Source organism: Saccopteryx leptura, chromosome 13, assembly GCF_036850995.1.
Source record: "Saccopteryx leptura isolate mSacLep1 chromosome 13, mSacLep1_pri_phased_curated, whole genome shotgun sequence".
NCBI classification, from domain to species: domain Eukaryota; kingdom Metazoa; phylum Chordata; class Mammalia; order Chiroptera; family Emballonuridae; genus Saccopteryx; species Saccopteryx leptura.
In genome coordinates, this window is record NC_089515.1 from 30984501 (window position 1) to 31003470 (window position 18970).

The window sequence follows — 18970 nt, forward strand, 5'->3', positions numbered from 1 at the left end:
TATATATTTATTGATTATATATGTAGTAATTGATACTTAATTCTGAAAACATGTCGTATCAAACTTGGTGTATGACAGTAACAGGTGATTTGCAAAACAAATGATACAATTTTATTAAGTTCAGAGAGAATATCTTGACGTTATCAGGGAGAATATCAAGATAGCTTGAAAAATCGAATAATTTTCCAGAGCAGATAGCATTTAGTGTTTGTTAGTGATGAGTCCTGCTCTGTATGCATTTGTTTCAAAACCCCTTATTTTATCTTTACAGGAGCGATTGGTTACATGGGAACAAGTGCCTTTGTCCGAAAAATCTATACTAATGTGAAAATTGACTAGAAACCCAAGAAAACCTGGAACTTTGGATCAATATTTTTCACAGGGATGGAATTTGCACAGCAAAAAAAGCGCAAGAAGAGATTTGGGCGTCATCACTGGGTACTTTGTGGGCCTATCTTTCATGGATGGTGTAAAGTAACATCTATTTTCATTGATCCTAGGTTCTTACTGACTGCTTTCTCCAACTGTTCACAGCAAATGCTTGGATTTTATGCAGTAAGCATTACTACAGTACATGGCTAATCTTCCCAAAAACTAGCTCATTAAAGATGAAATAGACCAGCTCTCTTCAGTGAAGAGGACAAATAGTTTATTTAAAGCATTTGTTCCAATAAAATAAATAGAGGGAAACTTGGATGCTAAAATTACACGAATAGAGATCTTCCTGGCACTTAGTGTTTCTATGTTACTGAAAAATGATGTTCCAGAAAGATTACTTTTTTCTCTTTATTTTTACTGCTATCATCAAACCTATCGTGGGACATTTTTATATATTGAATCTGGGTTCTTTTTTGACCTATTTTTTTTTCAATTCAACTGCATCTTTTTTTAAAAAGAGAATTAAAGATAGGAAATTCCACATGTAATATATCTGCTGTCATCTTAGTTGGACCAACTTCCCATTTATTTATCTTAAAACTATTCAGTTGCATCTTAATTCCATCCAAAGAAGATACTGTCTGAAGATAGAGGTGTATTCTCTACAATGCAATTTACTGTACAGTCAGAAAGCAAAGTGTTAAATGGAGAAGATATTTGTTTTTATTAAACATTTTGAGATTTAGATAAACACATTTTAACTGAATGTCTAAAGTGATTATCTTTTTTTCCCCCTCAAAGTTAGTCTTACATCATTTTTGGGTTTGAATGAAGTTTTTACATAAGAAACTATTAAAAACAAGGGGGGTGAGTGATAAATGTATATAACATTAAATAATGTAACGTAGGTGTAGATTCCCAAATGCATTTGGATGTACAGATTGACTACGGAGTACTTTTTTCTGATGATGATTGGTGTAGAAATGTGTGAAATTGGGTGGCTTTTTACATCTTGCCTACCACTGCATGAAACATTGGGGTTTCTTCAAATGTGTGTGTCTTCTTTTGGGAGGGGGGAATTGTTTTTTTCTGTTTCTTTTATGAGACTCCTACAGGAGCTAATTTGTAATTTAGAAACACTTAATTTTGTTAATCCTGTCTGGGGCACTTAAGTAACATCTAAAGCATTACTGCTTTAGAATGTTAAAATAAAATTTCCTGACCAAATTGTTTTGTGAAAATAGATGTGTTTGCAGTTTGAAGCTATCTTTTAAAAGGCAGTATTACTGAATGCATTTTTTAATATACTGTAAACTATCCTTTCTAATACAGAGAACCCACACTTTAAAATCCCCAAACTACCTTACATCTAGATTATCCAGTACAGTCACAAAGGGAATGACAAGCCCTTTGAATGAAATTGTGGCACAAAATCTGTTCAGGTTGGTGTACTGTGTGAAATGGGGGGTGGGGTAAAAGTGATTAGCTTACTATTGGATGAATAAGTAAAGGTTACAGTTTTCTAAGAGAAGTGATTTTAATTTAGACTACATCTTTCTGGAACTATCCATAATGTGAAATTTTTCTAGAACCATTGAGTTTCTAGTTTAATAGTTTGCTATGCAAATGACCACCTAAAATAATACTATATATTGGTATTTTTAGAAAGAGTCAAAACAGCTATATTTAAACCTTATTGTGAAACTCATGCCATTAATAGTTACAGAAAATGTTTCCATTCTAAAATATGTTTATAAATTAATAGACTCTGCATCCAATCATGTGACATAAGGACTTGGAAGAGTGTAAAGTTTGGTTTCTTACCACTTAGATATGGCTGACGTTAGCAAACAAATTTGATAAAAAGTTGTGGGTAAATTGTCTTCTTCACGCCAAAATGTTTTATTAAGTATAAAACACTGTTCTTCCATTTTCTCTTCCTTTTTACCTGCCTTTAAGATCTTATAAGAAAAACTAAAAGTCAATATCTAATGGCTTGTATTTCTAACTAATGTAGAGCACTTACGACAGTATATAGCCTGGCTGATGGACTGTACAGTGGACAGCAGGCTTTTGTTGTAATAAAGTGAAATTTGTTTCTCATCAGTGGCGCAGGTAAGAGGTAGGATTTTTAAAGAATGAGTGGTTTAGCTGCTTTCAGGTACACCAGTTCTTCCTGTTAAACTGAGCTCTGTTTGAAGTCCTTTGGAATCTTCAGTGAAAAATAGTTTTCTGATTTTCATATATATTAAGAGCTCCATTAAAATGAATATAAATCACCTTGAAAAGTCCTTTAGAAAATATGTATTGATTTATGGCTTTGTAGAGGGGTCGGGTGTGGTGTGTCTTGAAGAAGATGCAATTCACAAATGATTTAGTTCCCTAGCTCTCAGTTGTACACTAGTAAAATAAATATTAAGTTATTTAAAGGCTGGGGTTTTTCCACGCTATTAAGGCTGTGTATCCATTTTTCATTTATTAACATTATTTGCTCAACTTCCCAACTGATGCTTTGAACACTGTCAAAAACTAAACTTTCCCCTTGTATCTGTAAGTATATTTCTCCTTAAAAAGTTACACACACACACACACATTATATATATATATATGGCTCCTCTTACAAGAGTAGGGTAAGGTGGAAATACAGTTGCCGGAGGGATGGTCAAGCACTCTTTAATAGATCATGTTGAGCTCTTAGATTGTATTGGGTTTGCTCATAAATCAAGCCCTATACTCTTAGAATTCATTATTCTGTGGTACTACCTGAATGGTGAGTGCTGTGCTTGGGTGTTCTCCATTGGGAGTTGATGGACCTCTTTATAAAGATGGTTGCTGCAAATTCCAATTCTTCCAAAAGCCACTTTATTTAGGGTTTATCCACAAATTATATTCATTTTGATAAAGCTTTTGTTTCTTAAATGTTTACTATCCACCTATGCCAAATGTCTTGCAAATAAATGTTATTTTAAAATTTCCTGAATTTTTTCAAAATGTAAAAAAGAAAGAATGTATTAATGTCATTTGTCCAGGAACAGCCACATACCTAGAAGGGCTTCTGTATATAAAGTCTGGGGAAGGAAAGCCTGTTTGTAATCTATACACTGTAGTTCCAATCTGGGTCTTAAGTTTAACTATTAGCGTGTCTTAGTGTTTCATTCTGTTGATTTATTGGAACACATAATAAATAGAAGTAGTGATGTATGCAAACACAAGTATTTATTAATGTTTTATATCTTCATAAAAATTTTAGTGATGAAGTTGTATTTTAGCAATCAAGATGTTAATGAGATAAGAGTGACAATTTTAAAAGGTTGGTTGGAAGTGTATGCAAACATAGACTGGCTTAGATTTAGAGGCGGGGCAGATCATAAAGTTAACATACATCTTCAGAAATTTCATGAAGTAATGACTAGTTCCTCCTATGAGCATTTTTTTTAAAAAGCCATCTGATTTGACATCCTTATCAGAGCTGTAGGCAGAAGTGTGCAAAGACAAAAGTAAAAATTAAGTTTATTTCACTGTGCTAGGAAATGGAAATTAAGAACTGTTGTGAGAGTTGCTTATATTGAAGTATTGGTGAACTAAGATTGCTAATAATTGACGAAGCAGCAATCTGTGTATTTGCCACAGTTCATCAGTTTAAGTCATTTGAAAGTTTTAAACATTATAAATAAGAGCTTTAGGAGAGGAAAAATAACGGAATTCTATTTGAAAGACAACAGAGTGTACTTGAAAGAGCAATGCTACTTGGGATTTTCAACTCTGGCATGCTTGAATCTCTAAATCCCCAGAGAGCACAGATAATCGGTGACAGAGTTGGAAGGAAAGTTACTGCTCAGTGATTACTTCCATTTGTACACACCCTTGGTTTGTGTTGACCACATTCCCAACTCGCTTTGTAGTGATAGAAGTACAGTATATAACGTACAAATACGTTTGAGATTCCAATCTAGTCTGTTTAACTGAAATTGGATATTTTAAAAGTAATAAAAAATTAAATGTACTTCCCTTGGATCCTTTATTTCTTTCCTTTTGAAACAGGTGAACCAAGAATAAGTGAGAGATAACCCATTTATTGGCATGCATATGAAGAGATTGCGGATAGCTTTCCACAATTAGATAAAGCAGGGGTCAGCAAACTTTTTCTGTAAAGGGCCAGATAGGAAATATTTGAGGTTTTGAGAACCATATGGTCTCAGCAGCAACTATTCAACTATTGTAGCATATAGTAGACCAGGGGTCCCCAAACTACGGCCCGCGGGCCACATGCGGCCCCCTGAGGCCATTTATCTGGCCCCCACCGCACTTCCGGAAGGGGCACCTCTTTCATTGGTGGTCAGTGAGAGGAGCATAGTTCCCATTGAAATACTGGTCAGTTTGTTGATTTAAATGTACTTGTTCTTTATTTTAAATGTTATATTTGTTCCCGTTTTGTTTTTTTACTTTAAAATAAGATATGTGCAGTGTGCATAGGGATTTGTTCATAGTTTTTTTTATAGTCCGGCCCTCCAGTGGTCTGAGGGACAGTGAACTGGCCCCCTCTGTAAAAAGTTTGGGGACCCCTGTAGTAGACAGTACATAGATGAATGAACATGGCTGTGTTCCAAATAACAGCAAAAATGGCTAGTGGGCTATAGTTTGCTTGATCCTGAAATGAAGGATTCAAAATTTAAGATTTTATTCTCCCAACATTTTATTTTGAAAAAATAACTAAATATACAGAAAGTTGAAAGAATGTTACAACGAATAAGGGTTGTTGTTTTTTAAAAAAATTATTTTTATCATTTTTGACATTTTTCTATATAAGCTCTGACTTCTATACTAAAACTTTTCATTCTCCTGATTGATAGATAATAGGTTGCATTTGTCTAGTTAAGTTTTCAAAGGAGTTTCAGATCTCTTATAACCATCCTGTGAAGCCAATAGCGTAGACACCGACATTATATAGAAAACACCAAAAGGTCTCTTTTTGTTAGTACATGAGTCAGCAGGGTTAGAGTCCCATGGCTATAACTGTAAAATGGGTATGTCACCTCTCCAGCCTGTGGAGCAGAGATCACACTGAAAATGTGTGATTTATACCAGTGGTCCCCAACCTTTTTTGGGCCATGGACCAGTTTAATGTCAGAAAAGATTTTCACGGACGGGCCTTTTAGGTGGGACGGATAAATGTGCCACGTGACCGAGACAAACATCAAGAATGAGTCTTACATGGATGTAACAGAGGGAATCTGGTCATTTTTTTAAAAATAAAACATCGTTCAGACTTAAATATAAATAAAACGGAAATAATGTAAGTTATTTATTCTTTCCCTGCGGACTGGTACCAAGTGGCCCACGGACCGGTACTGGTCTGCGGCCCGGGGGTTGGGGACCACTGTTTTATACAATGGAAGGGATTCTTACTATATACCACATCAAAACTAGTAGTTAATTTCTCCTGATCTATTTGTACTGTTTTTCATCTCCAGTTTTAACTAGTTATTTCAATCCTTGTCAATTTCTTCAGTTCTTTTCTCCGCCTGTTGTTATTAGCTGCCTTAGTCAACACCTGTACTTGACAATTCTTGTTGCCAGATATTTTTAAGTCGGTACAAATTTGGATTACTTTTGATCTCCTTAATGAACAGTTTTCATCTGATTGGAAAACAAGGGAAATAAGGGAATCTGTTTCACAGCCAGTTCCTAGATTTCAACATGAGAACTCCTCTTAAAACTGTTAATTGACAGTTTAACATTAGAAAAGAGGAGAGTAACCTACTTTGGGATATGTGGAGTCGATGGTAATGTAGTCAATGCATATATTGAAAATTATTTTCAAAGGTTTAAGTGCTTAAGGTGATAGGAGTTTCAAGTTTAAAAAAAAAATGGAGGAGATGTTTGTAGGGGAAGTTGATGTAAGTCGTTTTACCTGGCCAATGTTATGGTATTCTTAGCTGTTCAGTCTGAGACACTAAGATTATGGGACTTAACCTTAAAGGTCACTGAAGGGAATGAAGGGTCTAGAGCAGGGGTCCCCAAACTGCGGCCCCCTGAGGCCATTTATCCAGCCTCGCTGCACTTCCGGAAGGGGCACCTCTTTCATTGGTGGTCAGTGAGAGGAGCATAGTTCCCATTGAAATACTGGTCAGTGTGTTGATTTAAATTTACTTGTTCTTTATTTTAAATATTGTATTTGTTCCTGTTTTGGTTTTTTTACTTTAAAATAAGATATGTGCAGTGTGCATAGGAATTTGTTCATAGATTTATTTTTTTTTATAGTCTGGCCCTCCAACGGTCTGAGGGACAGTGAACTGGCCCCCTGTGTAAAAAGTTTGGGACCCCTGGTCTAGAGAGTGTTACATGGAAGGTGGTTCCAAGTTGGAGTTGGTCACACAGGCCTGTTGTAGGTTATATGCCTGCAGGGTAGGACAGACGTAGGTAGATGCTGTAATAGATGTGAGCATGAGGATGCAGGCTGTGTGGCGATCCAGTTGTCCCCAGCGCACTCATGGCGATGCAGCAAGGCCTTGTTAGGGTAACGGCTGGGGGTTCAATGCAGCAGAGGGGGGAGAGGTAGAAGGCCTGAGGGGCTGTGGAGGGCCCAGTATGCCACCTTGAGAAGCTTGAGTAAAGGCTTTGGAGAGCTACAAAAGGTTTTAAACAGGTGCTAAAAACTGTAACTATTAAATATTTTTCATTACCTCCCCCAAAGAATTCAAAAGAATATCAGTGGTTGGTGATGTAAACGAGGGAATGAGCCAGGAGACCAGGACCCACTGCATTCTGGAGGGTCTGTCCCTGCCTTGGAGAGGATGCTGTGCAGTGGTCCGGGAGGAAGGCCCGGTGAGCAGGTGGCCTCCGCAGTCGTTCAGGAGGCCGGACTTTGGCAGATGTGGAGGGATTCAAGAGCTACTGCAGGCAGCTGATGGGTCACTCTGGGTGTAAGCGTTTAGACGGAATGAGCTGGGTGGAGGACAGACATCTGACTAAAGGGGAAAAGCTTATAGCCACTTGCAGGTTTTCCATACGACCATGAGCTATGGAGGAGGAAGCCCACAGATAGTAGGAATTTAATAATGGAATGAAGTTGAGCATCTTTAGACCATGAAGCCTTTTATTTTAAATCTATCCCAAGTTTTTTCATAGGATTTAAAGAAAAATACATTTTAAATGTCTATTTTATTGATTTTATATAAAGTGGTAAGTGAAATCAAGAACTATAGAAATGAGAAAAGATGTTAATTATCCCTTTTCAACTGTTCCATCTACCTATTCTATGATCCAAATATTTTGTTGATACGGGTGATAGCAAAAGTACCATCTAAACAGGGCTTCGGATGTCAAACTGCAGCTTACTCACCCAGGAGCACCAGTGTCTTCAAAATTTTTGGACAAAGTATTGGTGAGAAGGTCTGGCAGCTACACACCAGGTGAGGATTAGAGGCAATAAAAACTCACAAACTCAATGCTCTTACAAGAGGTCTCCTGTAATAAGTATTTTCCGGTGGGATTCCCTGCTAATGAAGCCAGATGGCTGTTTGCCTAGTGCCATCTGGAGACTGGGGAGTGTCACAGAAGTTTGTTAGGCCTTTTAGATGTTAACTTCGTGGACTTGTCTACTGATGGGTGGTGACCTTCACTGGGTTGAGGGCAGAAGAACTATGGCGCTGGGTTTGACTCCTTCAATCCCCTCCCACACCTATTGCCTGTTTAATGGCCACATGGCCTCTGCTGCCATTTGGCAGCATCCGTTCCCCCCAAATTCCCTTGCCTGTCAGCTTCTAACCAGATCTTGCCCAATCCAGCTCCATCCAGTGCATGCTTATGTGATGAAAACTGATAGCACGAAGTAAGGTCACCTGCTTTTCTTTCTCAGGGCTATGACCTTCCAGTAGCGCCCCTCCAGTGGTTAACTCAAACCTCTACTGGTTTGAAGAACTTGTTATCCTAGGTATTAGCGAAGACAGATGGTCATAATACTGGAAATTTGGAGTCCTATGTACAGCCCAGCTCTGGGCCCCCTATCAACTGTTTTGTCATCAGAGGCTGTGAAACCATGTGGAAACCCAAAGGGGAAGTTCAGTCCACTTTTCTGTTGGCAGTTTAAATGAAAAAAGATTGTTCTGGGCACGATAATGAAAATCTGTATGCATTGGTGTGTTTTACTTCCTGGTTAGGGCAATTTTGTTTGCATAAAAGATCTTTGAAAAGCCTCATGGTAATACATACTTTTTATGTCTATAAATCAAATTGGCTCAGTTCTGACCATTTTTGCATTTAAGGAACAACATAGGAGGGGGTTTCAGATATCCCTTGATTGTTCTAAATTATTTGGCCATATGTTCTTAATTGGCAAAAAATAACCAGACTTCAGAAATTGGTCATTTTTATTCTATCAAGTTAATGGTGAATGGCTTTTTAATAAAACAGGTCTGTAATTTAACACAAATAGCACCGTCAATCTTTTTGCCTGTATGAAGCATCTTAGACTGTTTTTATTAAAGAGTAGGGTCACTTAGAGGGGAAATACGTCATTTTAAATCATTCTCTAAGCCACTAGTTAGGTGGGTGCTGCAAAAAGCACCGTTCACGGCTGAGAATCGAAGCCTCGATTTTTTTTTTTTTACCCTGCGCTGAAAGCGACCAGAGAGAAGATTGACTTCATCCCCGAAGACAGCTGTGTCCCAAAGCACACAGCGAGTTGATCGAGAAGCAAACTGCTCACGTAGGGCTCCTGGTCCTGCGCTCCAGCTCTAACCACTGCTGCCTGCCTTTGCCCACGTGTCCACTGGGGAGTTGTAAAGTGAGTTATGATAATAAAAGAAGGCGGGAAGTACAGCCATGATCTTCAGGAGCAGCGTTCTCCCGGCCCCAAGGCCGAGGTGGCGCCCACAGAAGGGCACACTTGGCTGGGTGGGAGAGCCGCAGGCCCAGGGTCCCTCTTCAGCATCTTAACCTCGCTCGCTTCCTCCGAAGTTGCGGAGGTGCCGGGAAGAGGAGGGGCTTCGTCTCGGGCGCCCGAGTGATTGGCTGCCCGGGGACCCGGGCGAGGGCTGTGTGGTCCAGCCGGCTGGAGAGGGGCGGAGCGGCTATTGCTCCAACCCGCCACCACAGCCACAGTTGCAGCCGCCGCAGCCTCAGTCGCTGGGCAAGTAGCTCGGTGCGGCGGCTTCCCTGGCGCTCCGACGAGGACGGGGGTACCACGGGCAGCGTCGAGCCATGCTGGGCACCCCCGCGTAACCGCCGCGCCCGGGCAGCTTCCGACCCGACCCCGTGTACGGTCCCGAGTCCGAACCCAGCTTTCCGTGCACCGAACTCCCTCGGTCTCGGCGGGTCCCTCGCAACCATGCCCGGGACGACTGCTCTCGGGGCCCTTGGGCCACTGCTGCTGCTGCTGCTGCCGCCGCTGCCCCGCGACGCCGAGGGCCTCGAGGAGCGCTGGGATGCTGCCCTGGACTACTCGGCACTGGAAGGCGAGGAGGGCGCGGAGCAGCAGCTGGAGCATTACCACGACCCGTGCAAAGCCGGTAGGTGCCGCCGCCGCCGCCGCAGCCGCCGGGGAAGTCCGGCAGAAGTTTGCCTTTGAAATGCAAATGAGGTGATGGGCAAGCTTGCCCTGCCCTCTGTGGGGTGGGTCTCCCCCTCCTTCCCCGAGGTCCCCCGGGCTCCCCGCGAAAACAATGCCCCCGAGAAACGGTTGAAATGGCACTCGGGCTGGGACGTCCGGGCTCTGGTTTGTGGCACACTCGGGGTGGCGGCCGTGGGAGCGTCCCCGAAGCGAATCAGGGCGGGTGCCCGAGGTGGAGAGGGCGCTCAGGGCTGGGGCGGGCGCTTGGGCCGCCTGACAGCCAGGTGGTCAGCACGGGCCTCTACCGGACGCGTAGGGCTGGAGCGGAGCATCGGGGCTGGGCGCTCCCGGGCTCAGATGCAGTCGCCGGCTCAGATTTCGCGGCATTTGTAAGTTTCGCACAAAGTTTCCCAACATCTTGTGGTTACTCTTGGAAAGAGAATTTTTAGAAACCGAACGGTTTCACAGAAGGCGAAAGGAACGGGGGTAGCCTTGGGGGAATGTGCATGACTCAAGTTGCCGCACATTATCCCGTAGTCCGTCAGGGTGCTCCCGACCTGGGGGTCGCCCCGGACTGGCGGAGATGGAAGCCGGCAGGTGCGGTAATCCCGCCAGGAAGCAGCAACCCGGGACGCGCGGATCTTTCTGGCGCAAATCGCAGCCCCGGGGCTGCAGCTCCCGCTTCCCACGAGCCACCAAGCGGCTCGTGTATCCTGAGGGAAGCGGCTTCCAAGCCAGAATAGTTGAGACATCAGCCCCAGGGGGGCCCAAGCACATCTTCCGAAGAGAATCTTTGGGTCGAGGCAGTTCCCAGTTGGGGTGGAGGGGTATTCACGCTCCAGGTAGAGTTTGGTCTCGGAGGCCACCCAGCGGCTCCTGGGAGGCAGCTGCATTTTGTCCAGGGGTCCTTGGTAATTGTGTTTACCTCTGGCCTGGCTCTTTCAGTTGGCAGCCTGCAGAAATGAGCAAACAGAGGGAAGATGTTGCCTCCATCCGCAAAAGGGCAGGGTGCTTCTCCCAGGTGCTGGCCCAGGTCTGTGCCATAGGCCAGTGGCCCAATTTCTCACTCCCTGGAGACTTCTAGTAGACTCAGTTTCCTCTAAACTGGGAACAGTAGTTATAGGAGGACTCAGATGATATATGGGAAAATTCTCTGCAAATGAAATAATGATGATGGCCTTGTAATTATTTGTATTCTTACTGCAGTGGTTGTGGTCAGCTGGGCATCAGGCAGGTCAGAATTGGGTGGAATCTGGGAAATATCAGGCTCCTACGAGGCTGGAGGACCTGGGGGTTGTGAGACTTGAGAATCTTCTGAAGGTTAAAGATCAAACCAGGCACGAGGGCTTGTTCTTACGCTGTGGGAAGATTCCTCCAGAATACCCACCTACTGCTGTACCTTGCAGGGCTTCTCAGTGGGGAAGGTAGGCAGAAGACTTGGTTCCTGGGTCATTTTAGAGAATACTAACCAGTAGCGTGCCCTGATGGAGGTATCTCTCAGTTCATCACAGGACCTAGCTCATGACCAGGGAGAAGGGTCTCTGGGGCGCTGCAGGAAGGATGGTCTTAAGCAGAGGGACACTGAGGCTGCGGCAGTGGGGTGGGGGCTAAAGAGGGTGGGTCATCTATCACCTGCATCTGTCAGGTTCTTGACTGCTGAACGGGAGCTGGGCGCTATAAGAGGCAGCATGGGCAGCTGGAGTCTGGACCAGGGATGTGACCGGTTGGTTGAGGAATGGACTGAGCACCTCTGTTATGCCGGATGCTGCACATCCAGGTGAAAGAAGCACTGGTCTGTCTGTGAAAGCTCCCAGCTCCTGGTGTCAGCCTTGAGGAATGCCTGTCGAGGCCGCATTTTGTCCAGGAATTTTGGAGAAAATGCTGGATTACCAGGGCATGTGTGTAATGTGACTCTTCACAGACAGGATGGGATGGTGGGCAGGGCTGGCAAGTAGAGGATCTTGGGAGTGTGGTTCTGTCAGCTCCCTGCATCCTCCACAGCCATCGTTGATCTTCCCCACCCTTTGGCCTCTCCTTGGCTGTGCTGATGCGAAGAGTGGCCAGAAGAGGGCGATGGCAAGGGATACCTGGGGAAAAGTTCACATCTCAATCTGCTTATGGTTCCGGAAATTCCCTGATCTAGGGAACAGCCTTCTGGAAGGACAACAAGGAGTTCACTAGTGCACTGAGGTCTCAATGAAAGGACACACTTCTCAGCTCAGGGGCACACTGCATTTCCTGGTTACATATTTAAACAAGACCTTTAGGGGTGGACTCATCCTATCCCTGTCAAATCCTAGCTCCCAGACTCCTCTAACCAGAGTCCTCTGCATAGGACCTATCTCAGGACTTTAAATCTAATTAATCACCTCTCACCTGCCCCTTCTGGACTGGGGTCTCCATTTTATTGCAGGCGCAGAGTGTAAAGAGGAGAATCTTGGGTCTGCTCCTGGGCTCTCAGGAGCTGTGTTACCTTGGATAAGTCCTCTCCTCTCCGGCCTATCAGTTGCTTAGCTATATAGTGAAGATACTGGACTTGAGGATTGCAAACTGACAGGTCCAGGGTGCTGGTTCTGTAGGTCCACATTTGCTGTCTTGCTCCACGCCCACTTTATACCTTGCGGGCATTTGAGTTGTGCCCCTGGTTCCGTCTTACTTAGTAGTCTGTGACCTTTGCTTCCATCTCAGTCTCTTAGAGGCTGACCAAATCAGTAAGTGTTTTACCATTCACAATTTTACCATTTATAAATTTAATATTTACTTTGCCATTTAGAAACTGTGTGACCTTGGGCAAGTCACTTAATTCCTCTGTGCCTTAGATTCTTCATTTATAAGTGAGGCTGATTCCTTAAAGGATAAAGTGCTTAAAATAGTGTCTGACATATAGTTAAGTATTGTATAAGTAGATTTCCTAGAAACTTGTTGAAAGAATGTCCATGCTGATCTTTGAAGAAAGTTTTAAAGTGTTAAGTTTAAATTTATTAATAAATAATGTATTTGATGCTGTAAAAAGGTGTTGTTTCAAAATGATACGAATGCAGGGTGGGGTGAATCTGTGAAGTCCTCCCGGCTGGAGGCTGGTAAGGCACAGGGGTTTCCTGGGCGTGGCTGCTGACTGGTGCTTCATTGCTCTGTGCTTATGTTTTTGTTTTTGTTTTTTGTATTTTTCTGAAGTTGGAAATGGGGAGGCAGTCAGATAGACTCCCGCATGCCCACCAGGATCCACCCAGCATGCCCACCAGGGGGCGATGCTCTGCCCATCTGGGGCATTGCTCTGTTGCATCCAGAGCCACTCTAGCACCTGAGGCAGAGGCTACAGAGCCATCCTCAGCGCCCAGGCCATCTTTGCTCCAATGAAGCCTCGGCTGCGGGAGGGGAAGAGAGAGACAGAGAGGAAGGAGAGGGGGAGGGGTAGAGAAGCAGATGGGCGCTTCTCCTGTGTGCCCTGGCTGGGAATTGAACCCGGGACTCCTGCACACCAGGCCGATGCTCTACCACTGAGCCAACTGGCCAGGGCTCTGCGCTTATGTTTTTATCTGACCCAGCCAGTGTGGCCAAGGGTTCATTTGACATTAAATTACAAGATATCCTCCAAACCACTATGCCCCTGAGAACAACTTTTGCAAAGCTTCTGAGGGCTTTGCTTGCCTGCTTGCCCTCATCCATAATTCTTTGGCTGGGTTCAGAGCCAGAAGGCCCATGTCCTCATCCCTCTTACTGTCTCTGTGATCTCGAGCAAGTCACTTTACCTCTGCATGTCTCCGTCTCACATGCAGCATGGGAATGGGAACAAAATCACTTGCCTTGTGTAGGACAGACATGAGGCTAATTGTAGCTGGATTCCTCAGAGGACGGTGCCTTACATAGGACTTGTGGGTAGGTAGAGTGTGGGAGCTGATCCCAAGAAGTGGGGTGAGGGAGAGGGGAGTGTGAGACAGGAAAGGAAGAATCCAATGAAAGGAATGGAATAAAGGTAACTTTTTTAGTCGACGGGGTCTTGTCCCCACCAGGCCTCTGCAAAGCCTCCTTATTTTGGGGGTCACCCAGAGCCCTCTAGGACAGCATTCTCCATCCTAGCAGCCCTTACATTACTGATGTGAGGCTGGAGTGTCAAACTTTGTGAAGTCAGGCGTTCTTGCCTCCTTTGGCTGTTGCTCCAAGCGCAATGCCTAGAGCAGTGCCTGGCGCATTGTAGGCACTGGGCACTATTTGCTGAATCTGGAAACGATTTTGGCCCCAGGTGGGTCCATGGCTGAAGGGACTGCTGGGCTCTCTGTCAGCCTGGAGAGTAAAGCAGCCCTGGGCCAGTGGCCGCAGCCCGGACAGGGAAGCAGCCGTGGCCCAGTGGCCGCAGCCCGGACAGGGAAGCAGCCGTGGCCCAGTGGCCGCAGCCCGGACAGGGAAGCAGCCCTGGCCCAGTGGCCGCAGCCAGGACAGGGAAGCAGCCGTGGCCCAGTGGCCGCAGCCTGGACAGGGAAGCAGCCCTGGCCCAGTGGCCGCAGCCGGACAGGGAAGCAGCCCTGGCCCAGTGGCCGCAGCCCGGACAGGGAAGCAGCCGTGGCCCAGTGGCCGCAGCCCGGACAGGGAAGCAGCCCTGGCCCAGTGGCCGCAGCTGGACAGGGAAGCAGCCGTGGCCCAGTGGCCGCAGCCCGGACAGGGAAGCAGCCCTGGCCCAGTGGCCGCAGCCCGAACAAGGAAGCAGCCGTGGCCCAGTGGCCGCAGCCCGGACAGGGAACAGGGAAGCAGCCGTGGCCCAGTGGCCGCAGCCCGGACAGGGAAGCAGCCGTGGCCCAGTGGCCGCAGCCCGGACAGGGAAGCAGCCGTGGCCCAGTGGCCGCAGCCTGGACAGGGAAGCGGCCTGACCTAGTGGCTGCAGCCAGGACAGGGAAGCAGCTGTGGCCCAGTGGCCGCAGCCGGACAGGGAAGCAGCCCTGGCCCAGTGGCCGCAGCCGGACAGGGAAGCAGCCGTGGCCCAGTGGCCGCAGCCCGGACAGGGAAGCAGCCGTGGCCCAGTGGCTGCAGCCGGACAGGGAAGCAGCCGTGGCCCAGTGGCCGCAGCCAAGACAGGGAAGCAGCTGTGGCCCAGTGGCCGCAGCCCGGACAGGGAAGCAGCCGTGGCCCAGTGGCCGCAGCCCGGACAGGGAAGCAGCCGTGGCCCAGTGGCTGCAGCCGGACAGGGAAGCAGCCGTGGCCCAGTGGCCGCAGCCAAGACAGGGAAGCAGCTGTGGCCCAGTGGCCGCAGCCAGGACAGGGAAGCAGCTGTGGCCCAGTGGCCGCAGCCCTCCTGAGTGCTGAGGAGGGATCTGGGAGGTAGCGGATTCCTGGGCGTGCTCCCCAGGAGTTTCCATCCTTCCTAGCAGGGGCAGGTGTCCTGGGGTCTGCAGCACAGATATGAGGCTCCCATGGTGCCTCCCAGAAGCCTGTCTCCCTGGCACTGCCTATTTCCGTGCCCCTGGCACCTCTTCTCTCCCACTCCCATGGGCCACACCCAGGTGAGGGTGACTGGCAGTTTTACAAGTTTATTCTCATCTCTACTTGTCATGATGTTCTTGCTGATGGACAGTGCTGATATGATGGGAAGTATTTCAGGGCTGCACTGAGATGAAATGCTTATCTTTCCCACTACTTCAGGCTGGAGCACCATTAGCCCCCTCTGTCCCCAGCGTTTCAGCCCTGAAGTGCATGGGGGCAGGGCATGAGGTGGTTAAGAGTCAGCTTTGACACCTGACAGACCCAGATTCAAAATCTGCTGCCACCCTGGCAGCTTGGCTCAGCAGTAGAGTGTCAGCCTAGCATGTGGAGTTTTGAGTTCGATTCCCGGCCAAAGCACACAGGAGAAGAGCCCATCTGCTTCTCCACACCTCCCCCTCTCCTTTCTCTCTATCTCTCTTTTCCCCTCCCGCAGCCAAGGCTCTATGGGAGCAAAAGTTGGCCCGGGTGCTGAGGATGGCTCCATGGCCTCCGCCTCAGGTGCTAGATAGAATGGCTCCTGTTGCAGCAGAGCAATGCCCCAGAGGGGCCGAGCATCGCCCCCTGGTGGGCATGCTGGGTGGATCCCGGTCAGGCGCATGCGGGAGTCTGTCTCTCTGTCTCCCCGCTTCCCACTTCAGAAAAAAGCAAACAAAACAAAACAAAACAAAATCTGCCTATGCAAGGCTTGGTGATCTTGAGTAAGTGGTTAACCTCTCTGAGCCCCAGTTTTCTCACTTGAAAAGGACTACTAATGTTCACTCTAAAGCAGGCATCCCCAAACTGCAGCCCGAGGGCCGTATGCGGCCCCTGAGGCCATTTATCCGGCTCCTTGCCGCACTTCCGGAAGGGGCACCTCTTTCATTGGTGGTCAGTGAGAGGAGCACTGTATCTGGTGGCCCTCCAACGGTCTGAGGGACAGTGAACTGGCCCCCTGTGTAAAAAGTTTGGGGACCCCTGTTCTAAAAGGTTGCTATAAACCTTATAGTGATACGATGTTTGTCAAGTGCTTAGCACAGTTTCTGGCACAAGGCAAGTGTTCTCTGATTTATACATACACTAGGAGGACTCAGAGCAGGTGCTCACATGTCCTTCTTTAACTATTGGTAAAATGTTGTAGAGGCATTTGAATTTTTGTAATGAAGAAAAACTGATTTCATGTAGTGTAGTTAGGGATTCTTGAATTCAAACCTGATAGTTATTGGTAAACAGGATCTCAAAAGTAAGTGAAGAGTGAGTTTTATGGTATGTGAGTTGTAGCTCAATAAAGATTAAAAAAAAGAAAAAGTAAGGATGAGGACAGGCCAGGGCAGTGCTGGGGAAGAAACACATGGAACCTAGAGGTCCCCACTCTGGCCAAGGCTCCCACTGGCGTGGGTGGTCTCTGGGAGAGGGCAGGCCAGAAGGAAATTCATTGGCCCCTTTTGGAGCAGGGCTGAGTGATAGCAAGAACAACACTTTGTTGACCTTTGACCCAGTCCTGGGGGGGGGGTAGACCAGCAGCCTTGATCGTTCTATTTCCTTATGGAGGAGAACTTGAGCCCAGAGGCATTGATGTTCCTCTGACTTCCAACACCGCTCTGTACTCAGAGCTCAAGTTCTGCAGACAGAAGAGTCCTCAATGGTATCATCCAAGGTAGGTCCCCACTGACATTAGTAGCACCCGTTTTTTCTTCTTTCTCCCGCCCAGTCATATGCTGGTCAGTGTTCACACGCTCTTCTGTGTGCTGGGAGTGTCCTTTCACCCTCTGGGCAGTGCAGTAAGAGGAGAGGAGGGATGAGGCAGTAGCTGGACCGCAGAGCCGTCCACAGCAGCCCTGGGTGTGCCTGTCCTTGGACGTGCGGTGTCGCGCTCTGAGTGCTGGGGAGCTAAGTGCCAAGCGGACCTGAGCCCTGTTTCCAGGAGCTCCCGGCTCCCACAGGAGGCTGCTCCTGATGGCAGCGGTGTGTAGGCGGGGCCGCGGATAGAATCATTCAGTGCCTTCTGTGGTCAGTCCAGACCTTTGCCTGTCACCGCTTCCAGCCACTTTCATGGAATGCACAGTCCCGGGCCATGGGCCATGGGCCATGGGCCATGGTGGTTCTTTGAGCGCCTGGCTCCTCCCCAACCTGTTTGGTTTGGACCCAAGCTTTAGAGTCAAGCTGACTTGGGTTTTCCCTCTCAGCTCTGTCACCTACCAGCTCTTAGACCCTGAGCAGTCCTTCATCCCTAATGCCTCAGTTTCCTCGTTTATATCATATAATGTGGTGCATAGAAATTCTTATTTCTCAGGCTTGTTCTATGAAAGGCACTGGATACTGTGCTGAACACCCAATACATGCAAAATATTTTTATAATTTTGCGGCTCCTAAAGAACCCATTGCGCGCAAAAAGTGTGTGGATTAAATTGATTCACATACACAGCACCACTTGCCAATCCTGTGAGCGCCCAGGAGCTAACTGGGTGAAGCCTGGAATCAGACTGCCCAGGTTTGCATCCCTGCCACTTAACGGCTGTGGGAACTGCTTCAGCTTTCTGGATCTCAATTCCCTCATCTATAAAATGTGGCTGTTAACATCTACCACAGAAGGTTATTATGAGGGTTAAATCAGTGGATATAGACAAAACACTTAGACTAGAGCCTGAAACATGGTAAAACACCAGGAAATAATATCGTTTTTATTATGGTCATCTATTACTAATCCAACAAGGTTTCTGAGTGTCAGGAAACCAAGTATATGAACAAGTGCAGCCCTGTGTGGTTTTCAGAGCTTTATGTTTTCCAAGGATGCCAATGCAGATGGCTCCTCTGTGTCCAGAGGACTTGGTCTAAAACCCGAGGTTGAGACATGCTGCTTAAGAGACTGTTCTTGGCATCAGCAGCCTGTGACGTGAAGCCTGTCTGTCCTCATTACTTGAGTGGTTTTGATTAGGTTTTTAACCTCTCTGCCTCAGTTTCCTCATCTGAACTATGGGAATGATATTAAAAGCCATCAAATAGGTTTGTTGGAGGATGAACTGGGGCCGTGAACATGAAGTGTTTAGCAAGCAGTTAGTTATTAATTCTTACTTCTTGCTAGTATTATTGTTACTCCTATTATTGCTCCCCAATTAAGAATTTCCCTATAAGTGACGATCTCTCAGGGGTCTGTGTGTATTATCTCGCCCTCCCAGGGCTGCAGAGTTCTCTTGGGAACCATAGCTTGTGGCAGGTGATAATTTATTGCTTCACTGCTCATTCACTCTTGTCCATGAAGCAGGGAGAGGATGACAGATAAACCAAATGCATATAAGCAGGCTTCTCATGGTATCCTCTTAGCCTGCTCATAATACATTTCTGCCTAGATGCAAACATAGCAACAACGAGAACCGAGTTTTCCTGCTGATTGGTTACGGACCTATCTGTGATCACGCCACCGCCACCGTCTAACTACTTCTGTCAATTACCAATAAATATTCTCAAGCTCGCCTGCACCAGCACTTGAGTGTTGATGCTCACCCCCGAGCCTTTGCCTTCCCCGCCAGCTGGGCCACTTATCTCCCCGCTCATCCTGCAATTTGCAGCGAGCTTCCACCCCTTCCTCCCACCTGG

General features: G+C 46.6%; 2 protein-coding genes across 2 annotated transcripts in view; both read left to right on the top strand.

Moving 5' to 3' along the window:
- TM9SF3 (transmembrane 9 superfamily member 3) overlaps positions 1-4381 on the top strand; it is a 74246-nt gene extending 69865 nt beyond the window's left edge. Inside the window, exon 15 of the mRNA XM_066355797.1 lies at positions 272-4381. Within this exon, the coding sequence (XP_066211894.1) occupies positions 272-339 (68 nt within the window). The 3' untranslated portion in view covers positions 340-4381. The remainder of the gene's footprint in view (positions 1-271) is intronic.
- A 5121-nt stretch (positions 4382-9502) lies between these two features.
- TLL2 (tolloid like 2) overlaps positions 9503-18970 on the top strand; it is a 146174-nt gene continuing 136706 nt past the window's right edge. Inside the window, exon 1 of the mRNA XM_066355432.1 lies at positions 9503-9887. Coding sequence (XP_066211529.1) covers positions 9707-9887 — 181 coding nt within the window. The 5' untranslated portion in view covers positions 9503-9706. The remainder of the gene's footprint in view (positions 9888-18970) is intronic.